The sequence below is a fragment of the Anarhichas minor genome, unplaced genomic scaffold (assembly GCF_050575085.1).
Source record: "Anarhichas minor isolate MPS153535 unplaced genomic scaffold, ASM5057508v1 ptg000027l, whole genome shotgun sequence".
In the NCBI taxonomy this organism is placed as follows: Eukaryota; Metazoa; Chordata; class Actinopteri; order Perciformes; family Anarhichadidae; genus Anarhichas; species Anarhichas minor.
In genome coordinates this window covers 22,767,451-22,789,396 of record NW_027466473.1, presented here as the reverse complement: position 1 = coordinate 22,789,396, position 21,946 = coordinate 22,767,451, and the positions used below count along the sequence as shown (strand labels likewise).

The 21,946-nt window shown below is 39.9% G+C and overlaps 1 protein-coding gene and 1 long non-coding RNA gene across 5 annotated transcripts; one reads left to right on the top strand and one right to left on the bottom strand.

Moving 5' to 3' along the window:
* The first annotated feature begins 506 nt into the window (after window positions 1-506).
* On the top strand, window positions 507-19,705 carry castor2 (cytosolic arginine sensor for mTORC1 subunit 2). Of its 2 annotated transcripts, none has more exons than XR_012956278.1 (9): window positions 507-868; window positions 8,776-8,846; window positions 10,689-10,882; window positions 13,618-13,750; window positions 13,953-14,076; window positions 14,591-14,701; window positions 16,116-16,198; window positions 16,461-16,684; window positions 17,347-19,705. XR_012956278.1 is itself a non-coding variant. In XM_076101670.1 (9 exons), the coding sequence occupies exons 1-9, from the start codon at window positions 756-758 to the stop codon at window positions 17,407-17,409; spliced, it is 987 nt and encodes a 328-aa protein (XP_075957785.1). In that variant the 5' UTR covers window positions 514-755; the 3' UTR covers window positions 17,410-19,705. The 2 variants fall into 2 exon arrangements, 1 of the variants encoding a protein (XP_075957785.1); XM_076101670.1 differs by having other exon boundaries at window positions 514-868; window positions 16,461-16,555.
* LOC142960073 (uncharacterized) lies at window positions 10,361-21,900 on the bottom strand. Of its 3 annotated transcripts, XR_012956281.1 has the most exons (7): window positions 21,760-21,900; window positions 20,374-20,578; window positions 20,130-20,281; window positions 16,534-16,596; window positions 13,973-14,067; window positions 13,595-13,756; window positions 10,361-10,879 (listed from the first exon to the last, which is right to left on the bottom strand). It is a non-coding gene; the product is annotated as an uncharacterized LOC142960073 (long non-coding RNA). The 3 variants fall into 3 exon arrangements; XR_012956279.1 differs by having other exon boundaries at window positions 13,973-16,596; XR_012956280.1 differs by lacking the exon at window positions 16,534-16,596.
* Window positions 21,901-21,946: the final 46 nt, after the last annotated feature.

The window sequence follows — 21,946 nt, the reverse complement described above, 5'->3', positions numbered from 1 at the left end:
TATAGTGCGCCCCTAACAAACAAAAAAATAGACACAATAGCCACAAATTATTATTTTTCTCTTAAGATATCTCCCAAACTTTAAATACAAATAAAACTCATTTTGTACATTCAGCATTTGCAGTTGATCAAATCCAATGACCCTCACAAACTACAGGTGAACTATTACGTTTCATGAGTTAAAAAGTTAATGTGAAAAAATATATTTTAGAAAATGATAAATTAATGATATATATAATATTATTAATAATATTAACAATAATAAATAAATGAAATAAATACATTTAATTCATTTTAAGTATATATTTTTCGGTATTATGTTTCATGAGTTAAAAAACATTTATCGTGAAAAAAATATATATTATTTTAAAGAGGTTACCAAAAACAGTAATGAAATCATCTTCAACAATGTAATTATTATCGAATTACATATTCTAAAGCAATCTGGGTACTTATATTTTTTCTCCATGCACTCTTATTTCGAAATCCTTCAACCGGAAGTGCGCGTGGTTCCGTCGCAGGTTTTGACAGCAGGTCCGTTTTTTTTTTTTTTTTTTTTTTACCTCTTAGCTTTCTTTATTCCACCCTGCCTCGCTCTCTTTCTTTCTCTATTTAAAACGCCTTTCACCTGCCGTGCGCCTATTTATTTATTTATTCATGCTTCTTATCTGAAAGTATTTAGTTATCATTATTATCATCATATTTTTTTTTCTCAAAAACATTTTAAGCCTTTCCTCAAATGAGAAGACGTAAAAGATGGAGCTTCACATTTTAGAGCACAGCTTGAAAGTGGCGAGTATAGAGAAAGAGGGGATCCAGATCTGCACGCACGGATTGATTAAACTCGCTTTCTTGGCCTCCAAAACAAGGTAACGTAAAGTTCGCAGACGCGACGTAGAAAAAGACAGTTGTGTCGTTTATTATGTTGCGTTTTCACTGTCAGGACGCTGCTGTTTGTGCACACCGGAGCAAACTAGAGCCGGCAGGCTGCGTGCACTTGTAATGGTCGCGGGTTTGATTCCTGCATCCTGTAGTTTTAGTGTTTCATGCTTTAAAACAACTCTTTATTCTCAGAGTCCCTGTAGACAGCTTCCAGGCCTGTCCTCGTTCTGTAGTGTCATGTTGTAGCTTTGTGCCATCTGTAGCTGGGTGGACGCCAGAGGGGGGTGTAGTGGGTGTGTGTGTGGTGTGTGTTGTTTTTCCTTCTCTAAAAAGGGGGAAATTATGACTTGAACAAGCAGCATAAGGATGAAGAAAGTTGATTTTCCACCCTGAGGAAAACTTTAATTAAATAGGTATTTTTCTTGACACTCTTTATTTTATTACCACCATAAGTGTATTAATATTTGTGTAAGCAAATGTGTTCCCTGTACTGAAACAGCCCAAACTGTCTGTGCTGAGAAGTTACTGGAAGTCACTCTAATGAGGCTGCAACTAACTAACCAGTATGTTCATTATTGATTCATCCTCAATCTGTCTTCTCTAGAAAATCAGTCAGAGAACAATGAAAGATTCACATTACAATACACCAGTTTACTGCAGTATTCAAACAGTTTATATTATTTTGTTTTTCATGGATTGAAAACAACTGACATGAGTGAGTGAGTCAAAGATACAGAGAGGAGCATACATTAATAATCATCAGACATTATTTTAAAAGCTCACAGTTATTTTTAATTTAGTGTGTATTATAACATGCTTCAGCTATTAAACATCGTATGTTCTCCATTTTATTAATACTAATAGTGTACAACTACAACTCAAGGTGACATCTTCAAATGTCTTGTTACGTCCCACCAAAAGTCCCACAAATATAATATATTCATGTTATAAAGATATTAAAATGAGAAAAACAGCAAATCTTTATATTGGAGAAGCTGGAAGCAGAGATTTAAAAAAAAAATGTTTTGCTTTTTTGCTAGAAAAATATACAATAAAAATAGTTGCTGATTAATTATTTAAATTGTATTAATTACTTGTATTATTAATTTTATTTTTCAGTGTGAACTGATGTGTTTTGCTGGCTGGAAATTTACCTTTAAAAAGGTGCTTTTTTTATGCACACGTTCCGCAAAAGCACGTTTCAGGGTTCATCACAGGTGCTGCATTCAGGTGATATCTGAGATGCTGTAAATACCAGTTTTAGGGCTTGTGAATAGTTTCCACATCTGAGTCATAAATACGACTGGAAGACGTCTCGGATATATTCTACTTGGCACTAAATAATACGGAAATGCCCAAAAAGCCAACAAGTCAGCCAGAGTTCATCCATCATTCAACGTAATTAAACCTAAACTTAATGAATAAAGTGCTTTATTCTCAGTATTTAACCCTCACGCTGCAAAAAAACAAACATCTCGACAAGTCTCGCCTCCCACATTCAATTACTTTAGCAGATGCCGTAACAATATACCACTCTCAATAATGACTGTGTATGGAATTCACTGAGGAAATCAGAAACTGCTTCTTTTTCTCCACTGAAGATTAATTCTATATTTCGTAAAAGTGTGTTATTATTTTACGATGGCGGTGGAGTCTTTATTTCAGGCTAGGTGGACTTCCTCCAATACGAAAAGCGGCGGATCACTTTGACAAATAGAAGGACAGGATGTTTCTTTGTCAGGCACGAAAAGAGATTTAATATTCATTTTTTAAATAAAATTTATTTTAGTTGCAACCATATTAGTTGTGTCTGAATAACAGCTTTCAGTGAGGAAGTAAAAACAACACATGATACGTGTGGTGTTGCCTTGAAACCAACTCGTTTGCTGGTTGTTAGAAACTGTCATAAGCTAAGTAGAATAATGAGCCTGTAGTCTATTAAAGGCTCATCAGCACAGAACTCACATCAGTTTTGAATATTTTGATTTTTAAAAAAGCTACGAGAATGAAAAAGATTGTGTTTTATGTTCATCAGACACTGAATCATCTATTTGACCTGCATGTGTCCGATAATAGTTGATTTTCATTCAAAGAACTGGTTTTAGACTAAATCCTCCGACACTTAAAGTTACTGTGAGGAACTTTTAACTGGTTCTGAACCAGTCTCAGTTTAGTCCTGATCCTCTATCAGACCTCCATCAGTAAAGAGACCATCAGAGAGAAGAGTGGAATATTTTTTAATAGTGATAATTGTTTTATATTCTTGTTGACCGTCATCGTGTCCGATTCACTGTGACATCAGAGGATTTACGGCACAAAGGTTCACCAGAAACTCCTTCAGAGACCGGTCCACCGTGGACAGACCAGACCCAGATCAGGCTTTGCTGCAGCCTTGGAGCTGCATTCGGAGCTCCGGAGGAGAGCTCATCTCCCGGCAGCAACAGCGACACCTGGGAGCCAGTCCTGGTTCTGGTTCCCCTGTCGCCTCCCTTCCCTCCAGCGGGTCCAGCAATACGTCCTGGGTCTCCAGCAGCGTGGTGTCAGTGTTGGCTCCCAGAGAGGAGAAGCTCTGCTCCTGGAGGAGGAGGAGGAGATGCTGCTGCTGTCTCTGCTGGAGGATCTGGGTCTGTCCACAGTGGACCGGTCTCTGCTGGAGGATCTGGGTCTGTCCACGGTGGACCGGTCTCTGCTGGAGGATCTGGGTCTGTCTACGGTGGACCGGTCTCTGCTGGAGGATCTGGGTCTGTCCACGGTGGACCGGTCTCTGCTGGAGGATCTGGGTCTGTCCACGGTGGACCGGTCTCTGCTGGAGGATCTGGGTCTGTCCACGGTGGACCGGTCTCTGCTGGAGGATCTGGGTCTGTCCACGGTGGACCGGTCTCTGCTGGAGGATCTGGGTCTGTCCACGGTGGACCGGTCTCTGCTGGAGGATCTGGGTCTGTCCACGGTGGACCGGTCTCTGCTGGAGGATCTGGGTCTGTCCACGGTGGACCGGTCTCTGTTGGAGGATCTGTGTCTGTTCACGGTGGACCGGTCTCTGCTGGAGGATCTGGGTCTGTCCACGGTGGACCGGTCTCTGCTGGAGGATCTGGGTCTGTCCACGGTGGACCGGTCTCTGCTGGAGGATCTGGGTCTGTCCACGGTGGACCGGTCTCTGCTGGAGGATCTGGGTCTGTCCACGGTGGACCGGTCTCTGCTGGAGGATCTGGGTCTGTCCACGGTGGACCGGTCTCTGCTGGAGGATCTGGGTCTGTCCACGGTGGACCGGACTCTGCTGGAGGATCTGGGTCTGTCCACGGTGGACCGGTCTCTGTTGGAGGATCTGTGTCTGTTCACGGTGGACCGGTCTCTGCTGGAGGATCTGGGTCTGTCCACGGTGGACCGGTCTCTGTTGGAGTCCCCGCTGGAGTCTGAGCTGAAGGAGTTTCTGGTGAACCTGCATGAGTTCATCAGAGTTCACCAGAATCCGACCCCGTGGCTCCGATGACGAGCATTAAGAATAACTCTATAAATAGACCATCTTCTCTCTGATGGTCTTGTTTACTGATGGAGGTCTTATAGAGGACCAGGACTACACTGAGACGGATCCAGATAAAAGTTATTCACAGTAACTTTAAACAAGACATTTAGTCCACCACACATATTGCATTAACATACCAACGTTCACATCACCCGCATGTCCAAAGAAATGACCAACACCTTCAGCCGAGACGGCGCTCTGCAGCCGGTGATCATCAATTATACAACCGGAAACTGTCAATTAAACAATAAACAACTAGACACCGCGGCGGGTGCATTTGCAACAAAACACGCTCAAAGTAGACAACACAAACATGAAAACATTACAAACTACAGCGACTAAAACGAGAGCTGCACAGTTTTGCACGTGTATTCACGCGCACAATCCTCCGTGTGTGTTGTTGTACTCACCTGTCTGAGCGGCTCTTGTGTGTCTCGAGCACCGCGAGGTTCCTCCACCATCTGCTCCATGTTTCTCTGCTCGTTTATTCCCAGTTAAACCAGTCCCAGTCTCTCTCTGGTTCCGCTGCGCAAAGTTTTCAATTATGTTGCGCAAATAAATCTCAATGACGGTAAAAAACAAAAACAAAAAGGTCCTGAGTAAATGTAGAAGTCACCACATCGATGCACCTCGTGAGCATTTCAGTTCGTCAGATCACCTGTTCACGCAAAAACGTCGGGTGCGTTAGATTTGGGTCACTTAGCGTGCGCGCAGGGGTGGTGCAGTTTAAACCAGTGATTAATTAAAGGGAGACACTACGAGCAAAAGCATCGGTTTTCATGCACTGATCAATTATGAGATTTTGGGCTGGAATGTCTCCTAAATTCACCATTAGATAACGCCTCATTTGCATATTTAAACATAACATTTCAGAAAACTTGTAATACAAAAAATAATTGTCTTAATGTAAGTAAACAACTGGTGAAGTTTCATGGTGATATCTATTAGTTAATTGTTTTACCCTATTCACCTGTAGGTAGATAATACAAAAAATATAAAAGTAAAATAAATAAAACTCAAAAAAGTACACACACACAACACATGTTCTACGATAAGGAGAGTAATTCGTTACGTCTTCCCCTGAAGCAAAACGTTCAGTTTCCTCATGTTTTATTGAAGGAATCCTGTCTAACTGGCTCTCCTCAAATCCAACCAGAGTAAATTGGATTTGGGCAAATTCTCGAGTGGTGCACCTTATTTACGTTTTGGGTGCTCATGGCAGCCCGCCACTCATTAATGATTCAATACGTTTATATCATTTCACTGCAGAACACGAGTGTCCCTTGGATGACACCAGTTTAGCAGCTAGTTTATTTTTCCAGCCGAGTCGTCTCTCCACACCCCCGTCCTCTGATGTTGTTGACGGTCGATAAGCTCCTTTATCTTCATCATGCATTGTGCCTCCTCTCTCCACTGTATGCACATGAATGCTTAGGTGTTGATTTGTGAATTCAAATCAGCTTTATATACTCAGTCCATTTTCTTATCTGTGTTGCATGCAGTCACACAAATTAACTGATGTTATTTATTTAAGACAAATAAGATGAAGGTAATGTATGAATAATTGCATGACCTGCACAAAGCTACATGTCCCAATGCAATACCTTTTGTTCAGTACCTGCAGTATTTAAGCTGCAATAATCAATATTTGTATGAAAAACAGCAGATGAAATGACACAAGTGTAATGTGAGGAACAGTGTTGTTATTTCGCCTCACCACCACACAGCTTTTTAGCCTCTTTTAGCTCTTTTTAATAAAACTCCACTTCTGTCAACCCAGTTTCCAGCAGCAGGCAGCTGATTTTGGTTAAATAAACTCACTGAACCCAACCTGTGCAGTTAGCGACTAGCTGGTGAACACAGTGGAGCGTTTAGCAGCTAAAGAGACAGAAAAGAGAAACATTAGACTTGTTTTCATCGGGTGGCCAGAAACACAACAACCATGTCAACTTTAGAAGGTCAGTGTTTTGTTTTAAGGTTGTTCTGCTCCCTGCAAATTACACAAAAAAAATCTACTAAAGCAGCTTTACATGAAGAAGAAGGTATATTTTCCTTTGATAAGGAAATAAGAAAACAAGCTGAGAATCTGATTCAGCATTTGATTCCAACTTCTGGTATTTTATGATCCTCAGTGTCACAAACATAGTTGGGTTGCTACCAGAAAAGGTTCGATACCAAGGCCTAAATATGGACAATGGAGAGATTGAGATATCCTCCTTATATATGATAGATTCAACCCATTAACTTGCATCAAAATAGATTAATCGGTGCAGCGCTGTTTCCTGTGTTCCAGAGGAAAAGGTAGTTTTTACAAACGTGTGTGTTGTGCTTTCTCTCTGTTGTTGGTGTTTGGCACTGCTCTGCAGTATAAATGAATTTAAAGACTCCCTGTGAAGTTCCTTGCACACACATAGAATGTGAGCAATGGGCACAGGCCCAGGGGCCAAAAGTGTCAGGGCCCCATCCGCCAAACAAATGTCACTCAAAGAGACACTGTCAACCAGGAAGAGACTCAAAATAAACACACACAATAAAGAAACAGAGACCAACACAACTACACAGAGATGCAAAACAGCTGAAAGAGACACAAGGCAACTACAAACAGACTCAAAGCAACTACAAACACACAAAGCAACTACAAAGAGACACAAGGCAACTACAAAGAGACACAAAGCAACTAAAAAGAGACTCAAAGCAACTACAAAGAGATGCAAAGCAACTACAAAGAGACACAAAGCAACTACAAAGAGACTCAAAGCAACTACAAAGAGATGCAAAACGGCTGCAAAGAGCTACCAAATGACTACAACAAGACTCAAAGCAAATATAAAGAGACACAAAAAGACTACAAAAAACTCAAAGCAACAACAAAGAGACACAAAACAACAATGAAAAAGAGGCTAAAGAACTGTAAAGTCTTTGAGTCTTGCTGCTATGTAGAGAGGTGGCGGGGCCTTCTCCATGTTTGCTCTTGTCGTGTCTTGCATGCGGCAGTTCTGTTGAAGTGATGATGAAGGATGCTCCGTGGACACTGTTCTTGCTGGTATAATAAAGTTTATTACAAACAAGCAACACATGCCATTACGGACGTCTAGATCGTCCGGAGGTCTCAAGTCGTATACGAAAGTCCCTCCTTTAGGGCGCTCGCTTCATCTTTATATAGGGTACATGTCATGTTTACATCTGGGCGGAACATAAGAGAATGTATGTGGCCTCCTCATTCTACACATCCACCCTTCTGCCCCTGGTCTCCTGCACATCTGGTTTTCATCTAAGACAACTACACTTGGGGTCTTCTCTGTATTGTGCAAGGCCTGAAAATATACCACACTCTTTTCACTGTTGATCTGAACAGAAAACTCATAGAATAGAGCAAGTCCTTAAGTAATGCTCATAGTGTCATATAGTCGTATTATCAACCCAGGCACGAGACAAAAACTCCAGTTCTCATCTTCCTAATGTCTTGATTTTGCAAGACAAAGGGACACTTGATTTAACTCCAAGAGGAAATGCTGCCGTTCCCACAGAGAGCATTGTTGAGTCTCTTCTGTTGCTTCTCACACCTTTCAGACAAATATGAGGTGTGAGCATTCAGTAGCCTGTAAGAGACGTCTATTATCACGGTCGTGTTAATACTGCGTGGCTGTTTTTCCTCTGCACTGCTTGAGAAAGTCTGCTGGACGCGATTGCAAGCTGATTTCTTTTTTAAAACAATATCCGTCTTTATCTTGGAGCAGTTTTGGTTTGGTGCGTTGAACCTTGACAGTTGGATTTCAGACAGAAACGTGACGTATTTCAGTAGAATGGTGGTTTTAACAGAACAAAGGGAGCACAGAAGTTTTGGCGAACAAATGAAATTAAATCTAAAACGATGAATCCGACCAGACTTTAAATGTCTTAAATGACTTTAAACACATTTCGTACCAAAAACATTTTAAAAAGTGACCCAGTCCTGTTCATGGTGTTTGAGACACATTATCATCATGAAAGCATTGTTAATTGTGCTGAATTGTTGAGTATTAAACAGTGACCTTAGAATACGTGGAGTGAGTTAACCTATTGTTGTAATGGATGGGCGGACCACTGTTCTCTCAGCCAGTAACTTTGCATTTCAATGTGCAAATTATCCGTCAGGTTGAGTCAGTGCATTTCTTAAATTTGTCCTTTTTTGGATACATTTTTTTATAAATATTTAAGATATGCATTGGAAATGAATAACACAAATTACATAATTGTAAACAAAAAGCTTGCTTCTTCAAAACAAAATGGTTTGACAGACTTGAAGCTTAATCCAGCATGGAGCTCTTTTGTCCCCTCAAGCCTCTCTCACACCGTTTGATCCGTCCTCTCTTCTTCTGCCTCTCTCCCGTACAGATGCAAGTTCTTCAGCTTGACAGAGACTCCGGAGGACTACACCATCATCGTCGACGAGGAAGGCTTTAAAGGTGGGCCTCTCTCTCTTTAAAGTCGCTGTGGCAACCATAGATCGGCAGGAAACAGATCCCATTGTGCACTCCGTGATTCGCTCCGGCACCACGTAGCCTCATGCTGCCAATGTTTGAGCACACTTTGTCACTATACGGACGTGAGGCCAAGCTGCCGGCCGCCGAGTTTTTCGTGGTTGGCTGATTGAGTGAATTCATGTCATTGCACCCTTTTCCAGGGTGACCCTCCTTGGTTTCCCTGGAGACTTCAGGCGATGTGTTTCATAACTGCTGCAGGTCTTTTCTCCTGGCTCTGACTGTGTAGGTAGAAACTAAAGCAAGCAATGCAAGACACATTTCTGACGTTTTTTTAAAACCTCCAGAAGACGCTAAAAATATATTTTTCTGACCTTTTATGTGAACAGAATTATGTCCAAGGGATGATTAGGCCTGAGCACTGAAGTGAGCTTCCTAATGTCTGAGGATTATTACACAATGCAGTAACTTATTAAGGCAATCATGCAGTAAATGTTCGTCTCGGGGGAACATTAATCTACTGCATGTTACAGGTTGTTGAATAACCGATTGAAGTCGAGTTTGGCTAATAATTCAGATAATATGATATTATTGGTACGCTCACCACAATGCAATTAGATAGTAATATTTAATGATTACCATTAACGATTAATGATTATTTTCATAAGTGATTATCTGCTGATTATTTTCTTGATTAATCAACCGATCTGTTTAGTCTGTGAAACGTCAAAAAGTCGTGAAAATAGCCATGAAAACCTCCCAGAGCCCCAGAAATACATCCTGAAATTTGCTGGTTTTATTCAAGCAAAAGTCCAAAACAAAATAAATATTGAATTCACTTTCATAAATGATAAAAACAAGCAGCGAATCTTCATGTTTGAGAAGTAAATATTTGTGGGATTTTGCTTGAAAAATGACTGAAAGGAGTGAAACTTTTTTCTGATCATTGTTAAAACCAGAATCAATATCATGCTCATAGTTCTAAAGCATATCAGTGAGAACAGTAGCTCAAGAAGAGAAGAAGAGTCATGAAGTCAGCAGACCGTTTCAGTACATCTACGATTAGCTAACATTAGCCACCGGAAGCTAACGGTCATGGGAGTGCTACTTCTGCCTCAGTATTTCAACAATATGGATGAAGGGAAGGTTTAGCACATCTCAAATACTCTTAAATCTTTCTTTAATGAGCTTTCGTTTAAATGTTGAAGTCAGAAACCCAAAGAGAGGCAGGGAGGAACATGTGGTCTAACATTCAGTCTGCCACAGAAGACTGGAGGCTGAGAATAATATTCTATGAGTCCAGATAATAAAAATGCTTCGACAGTAGCAGTCAATATAAAAAAATATATACAGTATATATTTAAAGCACCTTCATAGAACGAGATCACAAAGGGCTTCGCAAGAAAAAATATATAAAAAATAAAACCAAAAAAACAGTTAAAATATAACAAATAAATAAAAACAATAAAATATAACGCACAAAATGACAAACAAAGAGACAAAGGCCTTGTGATTTAAAGATGAAAAACAGGAACTACAACAGATAAGAAACAGTCGTGCTCATTGCTCATTCTTACTTCCCAGTTTATTTTCTATTTATTCCAAACTGCTGTTGAAAGAATGCATCATTATTTGTAAATATTTCCCAACAAAGAGCTATAAAGAGTATAAAAAGTTGCATGTTTAAACCTCTTGTACATTATAAAATACAGCTGTGTTTTACAATCACTTTTAGTGAAACAAATAAGCCTCTTTTAGTTCGTCCTAAATCAGCATCTTCTTCTCATTTAGTGTCTTTTTGACATGACTGTCTCTGTCCGTCCCCAGAGCTGCCCCAGTCGGAGCACATCAGTGTTGCCGACGCCACGTGGTTGGCCCTCAACGTGGTGTCGGGCGGCGGCAACGCCTCCAACTCGCAGCCCATCGGGGTCACCAAAATCGCTAAATCAGTCATCGCGCCGCTGGCCGACCACAACATCTCCGTTTTCATGCTGTCGACGTATCAGACCGACTTCATTCTGGTGAGTGTGGACAAGAAACGTGCAGATTTAGTCAACATTTCAACAGCAACGCTGGAAAATGTAAATGAAAGGGAAAGGTAATCCCACACAGGGATGGCAGACCCCGCCACTTGGTTGGTCAATGGCCCTAATATCAAACTATTACACTCAAGGTTCCCCTCTACCTAGCCTTCACAGGAAGTCAGGTTTATGCAACAAAAGGGTTTAAGGAAAGATTGTGGTTAGCTTGACTGACGGACGTATCACGTGACAAAAACAGTTAAAGTTGAACAGCGGTCTCCTGGGTGAAAGTCCTGTGTTTTTTTGACCCAGGTGCCAACCTCCGGATCTGAAAAGTGAAGCCAATACTGAAGTGTCCTAAAGCTGCATTCTCTCTAATGTCCACCAGGGGGCGACTCCTCTGGTTGTATAGAAGTCTATGAGAAAATGACTCTACTTCTCTCTTGATTTATTACCTCAGTAAACATTGTAAACATGAGTTTATGGTCTCAATCTCTAGTTTCAAGTCTTCTTCAATACAGCATGATGTTCATTTAGTACATTATAGTCCATTTAGAGTCAAACAGACCATGAAGCAGGGGATGCTTTAGGGGCGGGGCTACACGGTGATTGACGAGTCTCTACCACGGCGTTGTCGGGTCTGGGAGTTGCCCGTGTTTTCGTCTGACAACTTTAACCATTTCACAGTGTTAATTAATTAATTGTAACATAACTATTCTAGAGAGAGGCAACTACAGAATGTAAATACATTGAACTGCTATTGCAGAAAACAATGACATAAAAAAACACAGAAGAGAATCTCTTCTACAGGGACAAATTCTACCTTTCTATTTTTTTGGGAGAGGGATTTCAAATGTAGTAGATTTTCTCACCCCAGACTCAGTTACAAACAAAATAAATCGAGTTAATCAGCAAAAATAGAAGAAAACAGACATTACATCACAATACAAACTTGGATTTGGTCAAGTTCTCTTGTGTCGTGTCATTGAACACACCTCGCTTCAAGAGTCGCATTGTTTGTCTATTATACAGCACCACTGTCTACGTCCACAGTGCCCGATATGAAAAAAGCAATAACCTTGGATGGAGTGTACGTCCCACAGCGCCACTTCCTTTTGATTTAGGGAGAAACCCTGTCTCATACCGAGGCCCTTCTGGCCACAGGGAGTGTTTTCTTTATTGCCTTGCTTTAGTGGAAAAACAAGGTCTGCTGAGCAGCTCTGGCATGTTTATGAAAATGAAAGAAAACCTGTGTCCATGTTGATAATCTGTTACGTAAAGAGGATCAGCGGCTCAGCCTTGAGCTGGAATTCCAGGTATCATACTCGGGGCCCGTTTCCTGTCTACCCACAATCCTAATTATTGGCATTTCAGATTTAAAAAAACAAACCCTGCTGCGTTCGCTCTGTCGCCCACCACCCATCTTCTCCCTCTGTCCTCGTCTCACGCTGTGTCCGATTTCATGACTGGATCTCTGAGCAGACCAAAAGACACACCAGCTTAAGATGTGTGTGTGTGTGTGTGTGTGTGTTTCACTGTTTGGATATTTTGTGTTACATAAAGCTGTAAAAACCCGTCCGACACTCATGTAGACGGAGCCATGAGGATCCTGACTGAGTCAAGCTGCTCACAGCAGCTACACACAAACTTCACCTCACACGCACACACACACACGCACGCACACACACACACACGCGCACGCACATACACACACACACACACACACACATTCAATTGACGTAATAGCTGTCACCCTCGGTAAGGAAACACTCTGTTACTCTTTTTTTTTACCGGCTCCAGAGTTCACATTTGTATCAGAGACATAAAAGACGCGTATTATGAATCTTTATAGGTTTGTATTGTGTCGAAGCAATTTATATTTATTTATGAAATGATTTATATGTTTGCTGCGCTTTAATTCAGTCCATTTGATGTCCACATTTTCAGTAGATAACCATCAACCATTAACCATTCAGATATAATGTTGATTCAACCTTCAATGAAAGAAATCCCTCTTTAAAAAAAAGGAAATGCATCTTTTATATGTGGGTTCATTTGATGCGTTCATGCTCTCTTTTGGTAATAATGACTATCGGTACAGAAGGTAAAATGTAGTTTTTGGTGAGAAACTTGAATAAATACAGTTGTTTGAAGGAGATGTTTTCACAGCAATACAAATGATATATTAGAGATTAATTATGAGCTGTTTAACGTCCTAACACGAGCTCTAAACAGCTTATAATATATTATTAAAACTACTAATACCAGTTCCAATCATTTGAATTGTGTGTTTTAATACAGATAACCGCTAAAGATGACTGTAACAAAGTAAAAGGATATAATTCATAATTTTTGATGATTTAAACTGACTGAATAAAAATATAAATTAAATTAAATTAAAAATAATTTTTGGGAGGGTTGTGCAAATAGTAAAGTCTGGAGCCTTGTAGACCAGCTGCTGTAACAACAAACAAGAACAACGATGTGTATCTGCTGATGTATCCTCATGGCCGTCTCTAAACCGTGACACGAACCGAGACAGATTAAAACCAACGAGATACAAAACAGGACGCAGAACCTGCAGGACGATTTCTTTCCTGCTATCGTGCAACGATCATCCACGAATGATGTGCAGACTTTTAGACATTCTATTATCAAATGCCTTGAAAAGATACGATGCACATATATCTGCAACATTTGTTCTCAACTCACTGCCTCGTTCCTTTTGTCCTCAGGTCCGAGAGCGAGACCTGCCGATGGTCATGCACACGCTGTCTTCAGAGTTCACTTTGCTTCGGGTGGTGAACGGAGAGACCGTCGCTACTCACGACCTCGGAGTCACCAACGGCTTCGTGAAGCCCAAACTAGGTAGGCCTGAAAGAGAGAACGAACATTTATGGGTTTAACTTTTGTATAGAAGAAAGTTTTTAAAGAATGGTGACACTCAGGACCCATTTAACAGTAATCCCCAAACAAGTCCTCTTCCCATATCCACATTTTGACCTTTTAAATTCTACAGCAGCACAGTGGTAAAATATAATATAATATACTATATTTCTTGTTCTTCCAGCGCCCCGTCCCATCATTCACCCTTTATCTAGTCCCAGCAACATGTTCTGTGTGACCAGCCTGGACCCGGACACGCTGCCCTCTGTAGCCACGCTGCTCATGGACGTCATGTTTTACTCCGGAGGGTGAGAAAGTGAAACGTTATACCTTCAATACCGATATCATGAAAACACAGAGGAACCAAAACCAAAAGGCACTCCTTCCATCTCTTATTATATTCTGCTTGTTTTGTAATTACATAACTTGGGTTAAAGTCACTTTTAGCCACGCTAGCAGTGGCTCTCTATTGGTTTGTCCACAACGTTTGGTCCAAACAGACGACGACATTCATGGTCCCCAGAGGATGAACCCTAATGACTGCAGGTTATAATACTTATATTACAGCTCCTTTTATTAAAACGATTGAAAATACCCTTAAAGTACAAAGAGAGAAAGAAAGAACAGAATAATGTATGTTACTGAATTATAATTCGCTCTCTCTCCCTTTCTCTCACCCTCTCTCTCTCTGTCTCCTTCCCTCTCTCACCCTCTCTCTCCCTTTCTCTCACCCTCTCTCTCTCTGTCTCCTTCCCTCTCTCACCCTCTCTCTCTCTCTGTCTCCTTCCCTCTCTCTCCCTCTCTCTCTGTCCCCCCCCCCAGGTCAAAGGAGGCCGGAGCCTCCAGCGAGGACTCCAGCCACATCCGCTTCTTCTCCTTCTCCCTGATCGAGGGCTACATCTCTCTGGTCATGGACGAACAGACGACTCAGAGGTTCACTTGTTCTTTCAACATGTTGTTTTTCTTTTAGTCACTTAAGACCGGGACATTGTGTTTATGCGGCGGGAACACATTTATGATTGTTGTTGTTTGATGGGTTAGTTTGTTGCTAAGCAACAGCAGTGCAGTTGGGCATATACAACGTGCTGAAGTCACAGCGGGTTTCAGTCTGACTCATTTGTCCCCCACCGGGTCCCCGTCTTTCTCATTCTCTCTGATGAAGCAGAAAGGACATAAATAAACCCGCTGATCTCTATTAGCATCTAATCATTGACTGTCTATTCAGAGAAGAGGTATCCCTGTTATGAGTCGGTGACGTCTTAAAGCCAAGTGGAGGTATGGATTGATTACTGATAGGGCCAACCGGGCAAAGGCCCAGGGGCCCAAAGTGTCAGGGGCCCACATGACCTTCACCTACAAAATGTCACTCAAAGAGACGCATACCAACCAGGAATACTCAAAATAACCAAAGAGACTCAAAACAACTACAAAGAGACAACATATTAACACAAGAAGATACAAAACAAGTACAAAGAGACAGAAAATGGCCACAAAGAGACAAAACACATCTACAAAGAGACACAAAATGACCATGTTCGTATTGTTCTACTGCAGCATGTAGGTCAGCCTTGTCCCCACGTTTATGTAAGACCTAATGTGTTGCCTTAAAGGAATAGGTCACCTATTTCACTCGCCTTTACAATGGCTCTCTTATTCAGTGCGGCGGGTTGTTCAGCAGTAACATAATTCACCTGAATGGTTAATAGTTAGCTTCTTCTTCTGCAGCTCCACACAGTCTCTGTTAACTGTGTCAGGTGTCGGCAATTTGTTAACCAGAGCGAAACAAAGAAGTGCTTCAGTGGAGTAGAGCGACGCAAACATTTGAAGGTGAAAAAACACCCAAAACATCCACGTACAGCATCAGATTTGTTCATTTGAAAGTGAAATTAAATCGCAGCTTTTTTCTGCTGCAGATCGTCACTTTTAACTACATTTCACGTCTTCTCCTTTTTCTTAAAAAGTCCAAAAACAAAAGAGAGAATTTTAGAATGCCACGGTTATGGTGAAAAGTGCACTTTTTGAACAACATACTTTTAATGTTTGGGATCAAACATAATGAGAGGTATCAAGTAGTTTCAAGTCAAAAGGCTTAAAGTCTACGTGAAGTCAGGAGTCACTGGTGTCCAAGTCTATTTTTTATGTTATCAAGTCAAATCTAAAGTCATCAAACCATGTGACTCGAGTCCACAGCTTTGCTTTTGATCCATAGAAGCGTTTGATCCCGTAACCTTGATCACTATCGGGGCTTTCCACTGTATTTTATTTACTCTACATACTATAATATTTAAAGTAAAACTATATGTTGACCTCTAATCTGTTCATTTCTTTGCATTTTGTTCTCTTCAAGGTTTCCCAACAACGTCCTCTTCACCAGTGCTTCTGGTGAGCTTTGGAAAATGGTTCGGATCGGGGGACAACCTTTAGGGTTCGGTGAGTTTTTATGTTTTATTTGCACATATTTATAAACAGTAAAATACATGTGCAGGTGAGGTGGAAATCCACCACAGGCTTAAAACAAATCTATAAATAAAAACGATGCAAAATAAAGTATCAAAGAACATGCATATATATATATATATATATGCATTACATGCCTCGGTTGGGAACTCCTGCTGTACTGTCTCAATACACAGTCAAGTGTACAAACTAATAACTAAATCAATCAGTAATATTGTTACTTATTTCTTTGCAGACGAGTGCGGCATCGTGGCTCAAATATCAGAACCTCTGGCAACGGCTGACATTCCAGCTTACTACATTAGTACCTTCAAGTTCGACCACGCTCTGGTAAGACGGGAACCGCCCGGTACTGTGTTTCTGCCGTAGAGCTGCAACGATTAGACGATCAGTGACAGAACAATAACCAGTGTGATAACCGATTGTCTTTCAACACCTGATGGTTCCAGGTTCTTAAATGTGAGAATTTTCTGCTTTTTATTGTCTTACTTTATAAGAAATATCATATTTTTAGATTTTGGCAGTGGTGGAAGAAGCAGCAATACAATAGCAACATTAGCAATAATACACTGTAAAAGAATACTCCGTTTCAAGAAAAGGTCCTGCTTTTTTACAGTAAAAGAGAAAAAGTATTGGTATTAAAAAATGCTTGAAGTACCCAAAGTAAAAGTACTCATCATGCAGGTTGTCCCTTTTTAGAATCAAATATATCAAATCACTGGATTATAATTAGAGATGCATTAATGTGTCGGTAAAAGGTGGAGCAAATACATCGTAAGACGTCATATTTTATTAGTTTACTTGATTTTGTTTTAATAATCTGAATCTGCAAAGTAAATAAAGTGATCAACTACACGTAGTGGAGTAAAAAAAGTACATTTCCTATTGAAATGTAGTGAAGTAGAAGTACTGTAAGTTGCAGAAAAAGGAAATACTCTAGTAAAGTGCAAGTACCTCAAATGTGTACTTAAGTACAGTACTTGAGTTAATGGACTGTTGGTCGGACAATACAAGAGCTTTAACGACGCGTTAACAAAGTTGTTTTCTAAAGTTTTTACAGACCAAACGATTAATCGATCTACTTGAGTCTGGTTGATTATAAAGCCCCGTGTCTTCTCCAGGTTCCTGAAGAAAACATCCAAAGTGTGATCGGAGCTCTGCGGACCAAGAGCACTGCAGAGTGAGAGGAAGCAGAGGAACGATGAGCACTCATAAAAAGTCGTTTCGTTCAAACGTTTTAATCGTGTCCAAAAAGTGCCAAGAGCTCATTAGCAGACTTCTGTGGATCGGCTCTGAAAGGAAGGGATCGAACCACGAGGCGTACGAGGCGGCATCGGAGGAGAGGGGGGGAATGTGATGGAGTGTTAGGGCTGCCTTTGTTACTCGGCCATTTTGTTTCCTTCCCTCCCCCTCCACTGTCTGCTCTGGTAGTTGTTTTCTTTAGTTCACCAGACTGAATATACGTTTGTTTTCCTCTCTGAAGCTGCTTCTTCCCACTCCCTGAACCTCCCATGAGCACCATAGTGTATTAGTTACATAACTCCTCGCATGGAGGGCTGACGAATGTACTCTCAAAAAACAAGATATATATATATATATATATATATATATATATATTATCAAGCTCTCCATACTTTTTGTTTTGTTTTCCACCGGTCGCTTTGTCAGTGCCAAGATGTTTGAATGCCTAAACGATGCCTTTTGTCAAAATACTGTACGTGCGCAATTGTAGGAGACAATTCTTAAAGACACGGCGGCGCCTGGTTGAGAAATAATCTCTCTTTTAGTCGCTAGAAGTTGAACATCTTTTATTTACAGCTACGGCCTGATTGTTGGAGTCCGTCGTTTAAATTCAGATGCACATGAAGTGAATCAAAGAAATTATCATTTTTAGTGTTTTGAAAAGGTAATATGCATTCACACTGTGAGCAACCTGGTCGATGGGTCGCTCAAAAATTTAAAGATTTTTTATTTACATTTGTGAGTTTTTAAACAAACAAATAATGATTTAGATTATTTGGCTAACAGGCTCAATTAATGCGGCGTTAATCAAAGACTTAAAAGTTGGATTCACTATATGATTTAGAGAAAGTTAATCAATGACCATTTTGATATTTGATTCATTTTTAAAGGTGAAGCTGTTGGGAATATCAACATTTTTCAACAGATAAATTACACCTGACGGCGAATATAAATTTATTTAAATACAATCGAAAAAATTAAGCGAACTAATAACCAGACAATTCATATCATTATAATGCAGTCCCGCCAATATGTACGATACAAAATATTCTATGGTCTATAATCCATTTCTTAATTCAGATGCTGACATCATACTATAAAATCCAATTGGTTTATGTCGCTGAAGCCAATTAGCTTAGCTTAGCGTAAAGACTGGAAACGGGGGGAAACAGCTAGCCTCGCGTACGTAAAAGAAAAAAGCCTGCCAAGACATCTAATCTTTACTTATTAATACTTTCTATCTCATTTGTACGGAAGAGTATTAATACTCGACGATTTTGTTTAATTTTACATTTAAAAAAAACAATTTATGTTGAGAATAAGGTTAAACTTTCAGTATTAGTGCCAAGCGTAAGAAAAACGTAACAATATATATTTTAAGAATATAACTTATTTTGAGAATAAAGTCAAAACGTTGAGAATAAAGTTGAAAATACCATTCTTAGAATTATCAATAAACTATTGAGAATAAATTAAACTTCTGGTGTTAACACATATGCTGACATTTTGACTTTATTCTCAACATTTTGACTTAATTTTCAAAAGGCAAAATGCAAAAAAATAAAAATCCTCTCATTTTATGCCCTTTATGCGTGGCACTAATAGTATTCCGTACATTTGCTTCATCTTGAAATAACAGAAAGATAAACGTTACTGTTCTAACTATTCGTTACTGTGTTTCCGATAGAAAGCCGTTGTTTTCAGGTCACTTCATGGATCATGTTGCTCACATCGTGAACTCGCAATAAGACCCGACGATAAAGTGCAATGATGAAAATAAAATGTCTCCGGTAGTAATAAATTACTGAGCCGCTTTGTTTTCTAGAATAATGACACAAACATAAGCTATGGTTCACACAGGGAGGAGCCCTGGTGTTGAAGCTGCCCCTCTCCTGCCCCCCCACAGTCTGCACTTTAAAGCAGGCCCCCCCCCCACCCCCATTGGCCTGCTGTACTGATGTGAAAACAGGAGAGGGCTATTTACTGTAGAACGATCTGTCCACACGGGGACATTTCTGTTGGTCTTAAGCATTTGGTGATGATGATTTTCTTTATTTGACTTTTTATTTCACCCCTAATAACAACCTTTCTTCTGGTCAGACATGATGAGTAGAAACTCTGTATTTCTCAGTGTTAAAACAGGAGGGAGTCGACTATTCTTCTGATTCCATATCAAAGAAAAACAAGTTGAGGAGCTTCTTGTGTGGAAAAATAAATAAAGTCATTTTTTCTTCTGTTTTTTTGGAGCTTGTTGTGTGTTCAGTTTTCACCAATGTGTCATTGTTACGTCTTTACTGAACAGGGATTGTCCTCTCACTGTTATTTGCTCCCGATGTGTACTTTTAAATCAATAAACTGGTGACATCTCCGCCCAACGTGGTCGTCAGAGCCTCAACATTCACTGGTAATCAGATTTTGGAGTATTTTGACGTACAAAATGGGAATTATTACGCTACAGATGTCCTCTTTGAGTTAACAGAATGCAAAAACATGACTATACAAGTACATTTAATTTAAATATTAATACCATCAGCTAATAAAGAGTACTATATACACGGTAAGGGAATATGATATTACATGCAACAGGGAAAACACCACAACGCTTGAAGTAAAAGATGTCACCTTGTGCTTATTATATATTATTGTGCTAGTGTGTTTACACCTGTGGTAGTTCGTCAGGCTGTTCCCGGTATGCGTTGCCACAGCAGATCATCTACTTCTCTCTAGTTGGTGACCCGGGACTCCAATATGTATTTGCCCCACACACAGAAAAAGGCCCCGTCCACACCGGGGATCGAACCCGGGACCATCTTACTGTGAGGCGACAGTGCACAACAGTTATTGTGATGTAATTATAATTCTAACGGTCATGTGTTTAAATAAACACACGCACTACACACACACACCTGTCTTCACTACCACTCCGGCCTGCAGCTCTCGGGCGACAGCAGGTAGATCAGCTGTCTCTATTGTTTGAGCTGAGTAAACAAAGCAGAGAACAGCCAGGTCCTTGTAGCCTCCACACGCCACCTTTCTCTCTGCTTGAGCTCACTTCAGCACAACAGAGGTGGAGGAGGAGGAGGAGGGCGGCTCCAGCTGCAGAAAGCCTCTCTGCAGAGCAGGGTTAAAGGAGAGGACATGATCTGTTATTGTTTCACCTCACTGGATCATCTTTCTTCTTACATAATCCCCCGAAAGTTCAGCCTGACGGCTCACTGACTTGTGCTCGACCTGCAGGAGTGGAAGTGACCGATTACATTTACTCTCATTACCGCAACAAAGTTGTTGTTTTTTTGTGTACTTGTATAAAAAATAAATAAAATTTTTAATAGCCATTTTTTTTGTCTGTAAAATCTTAAACTGAAAATCAAGTAATTTCATGTGATGTCGTCGCTTTTTTGTTATATTTTTATTTGTTGATTTTACTAAATTATTGTTTTATTTATTTCTTTGTATATTTTTATCGTATGGACCATCTCACTGAGCTTTCTGTTTATTAGTTTTAAGTATCTAAAAGTTGCACTTAAGTAAAATGTGCTTTGTTTCATTCCACCGTTGTAATCAGTTCCAAATGTCCTTCTATAGAAAATAAATTTAGGTAAACTATAGTCTAAAATAATATATATCATTATATTCTGCCTAGAACACTATATAATTATACACACTCCCAAATATCCATAATGTTTTATAACAATAACGTTAATTCATTATAAAGCATTTTATAATGGATTATAACGTCAACATCATAATATTTCATAACTGCAGGTCGCTCACTTACTTTTTTTTTCTTCTAAGAATCCGTGTATTATAGTTCTCATTGTAAAACATAATCTTTTTATTATACATATATATATATATACGTATATATTATATATACTGTCATTGGAGGTGTACCAAATCAACAGTCTCTATTTCACCTTTAATTTGTGGCAAATTGCATTACACTCAATTTCTGTAAACACTGACAAAACAATATATTTAAATATTTATTAAGTCATTTTCTCATTTACATATTGTGTATTTAATGGCATTAAACTAACACTGTGGGAAAAGTGGGTGAATCCTCTAAAACATCAAGACTACTACATCTATACAAACATAAATATTTATATATATTCTCGCATTCTCTCAACCTTTATTATCTTTTCAATTCGTTGTTTTAAATCGATAAAATGCAAGAAAAAAGCGGAAAAAATGTATTTCAGCTTCCTTCAAATGTCTTGTTTTGTTGAACCAACCCAGACACATTCAAGTTAAATTATATAAAAGAGAGAAAAGCAGAAAGTCCTCACAATGGAGCATCATTCACTGCTTTGCTTGGTCTAAATCGATGAATCGTTTGACGTTAGTTGTAATGAACCAAACCGTCCTCTGAGGTGTTTCTTAGTCGACCTTCACAAAGTGAAGTGAGCTGTCGGTGACAGTTTGCTGCAGAATCGACCGCTCTGCACTCGGCTTGACGTCACCGCCGGGCGGAGG

Excerpts from the sequence above, each read along its gene's own strand:
- castor2 (XM_076101670.1), top strand. The coding sequence starts at position 756 with ATGGAGCTTCACATTTTAGAGCACAGCTTGAAAGTGGCGAGTATAGAG. Across the intron at positions 16,199-16,460 it reads GGGACAACCTTTAGGGTTCG|ACGAGTGCGGCATCGTGGCT; the intron begins GTGAGTTTTTAT and ends ATTTCTTTGCAG. Across the intron at positions 16,556-17,346 it reads TCAAGTTCGACCACGCTCTG|GTTCCTGAAGAAAACATCCA; the intron begins GTAAGACGGGAA and ends TGTCTTCTCCAG.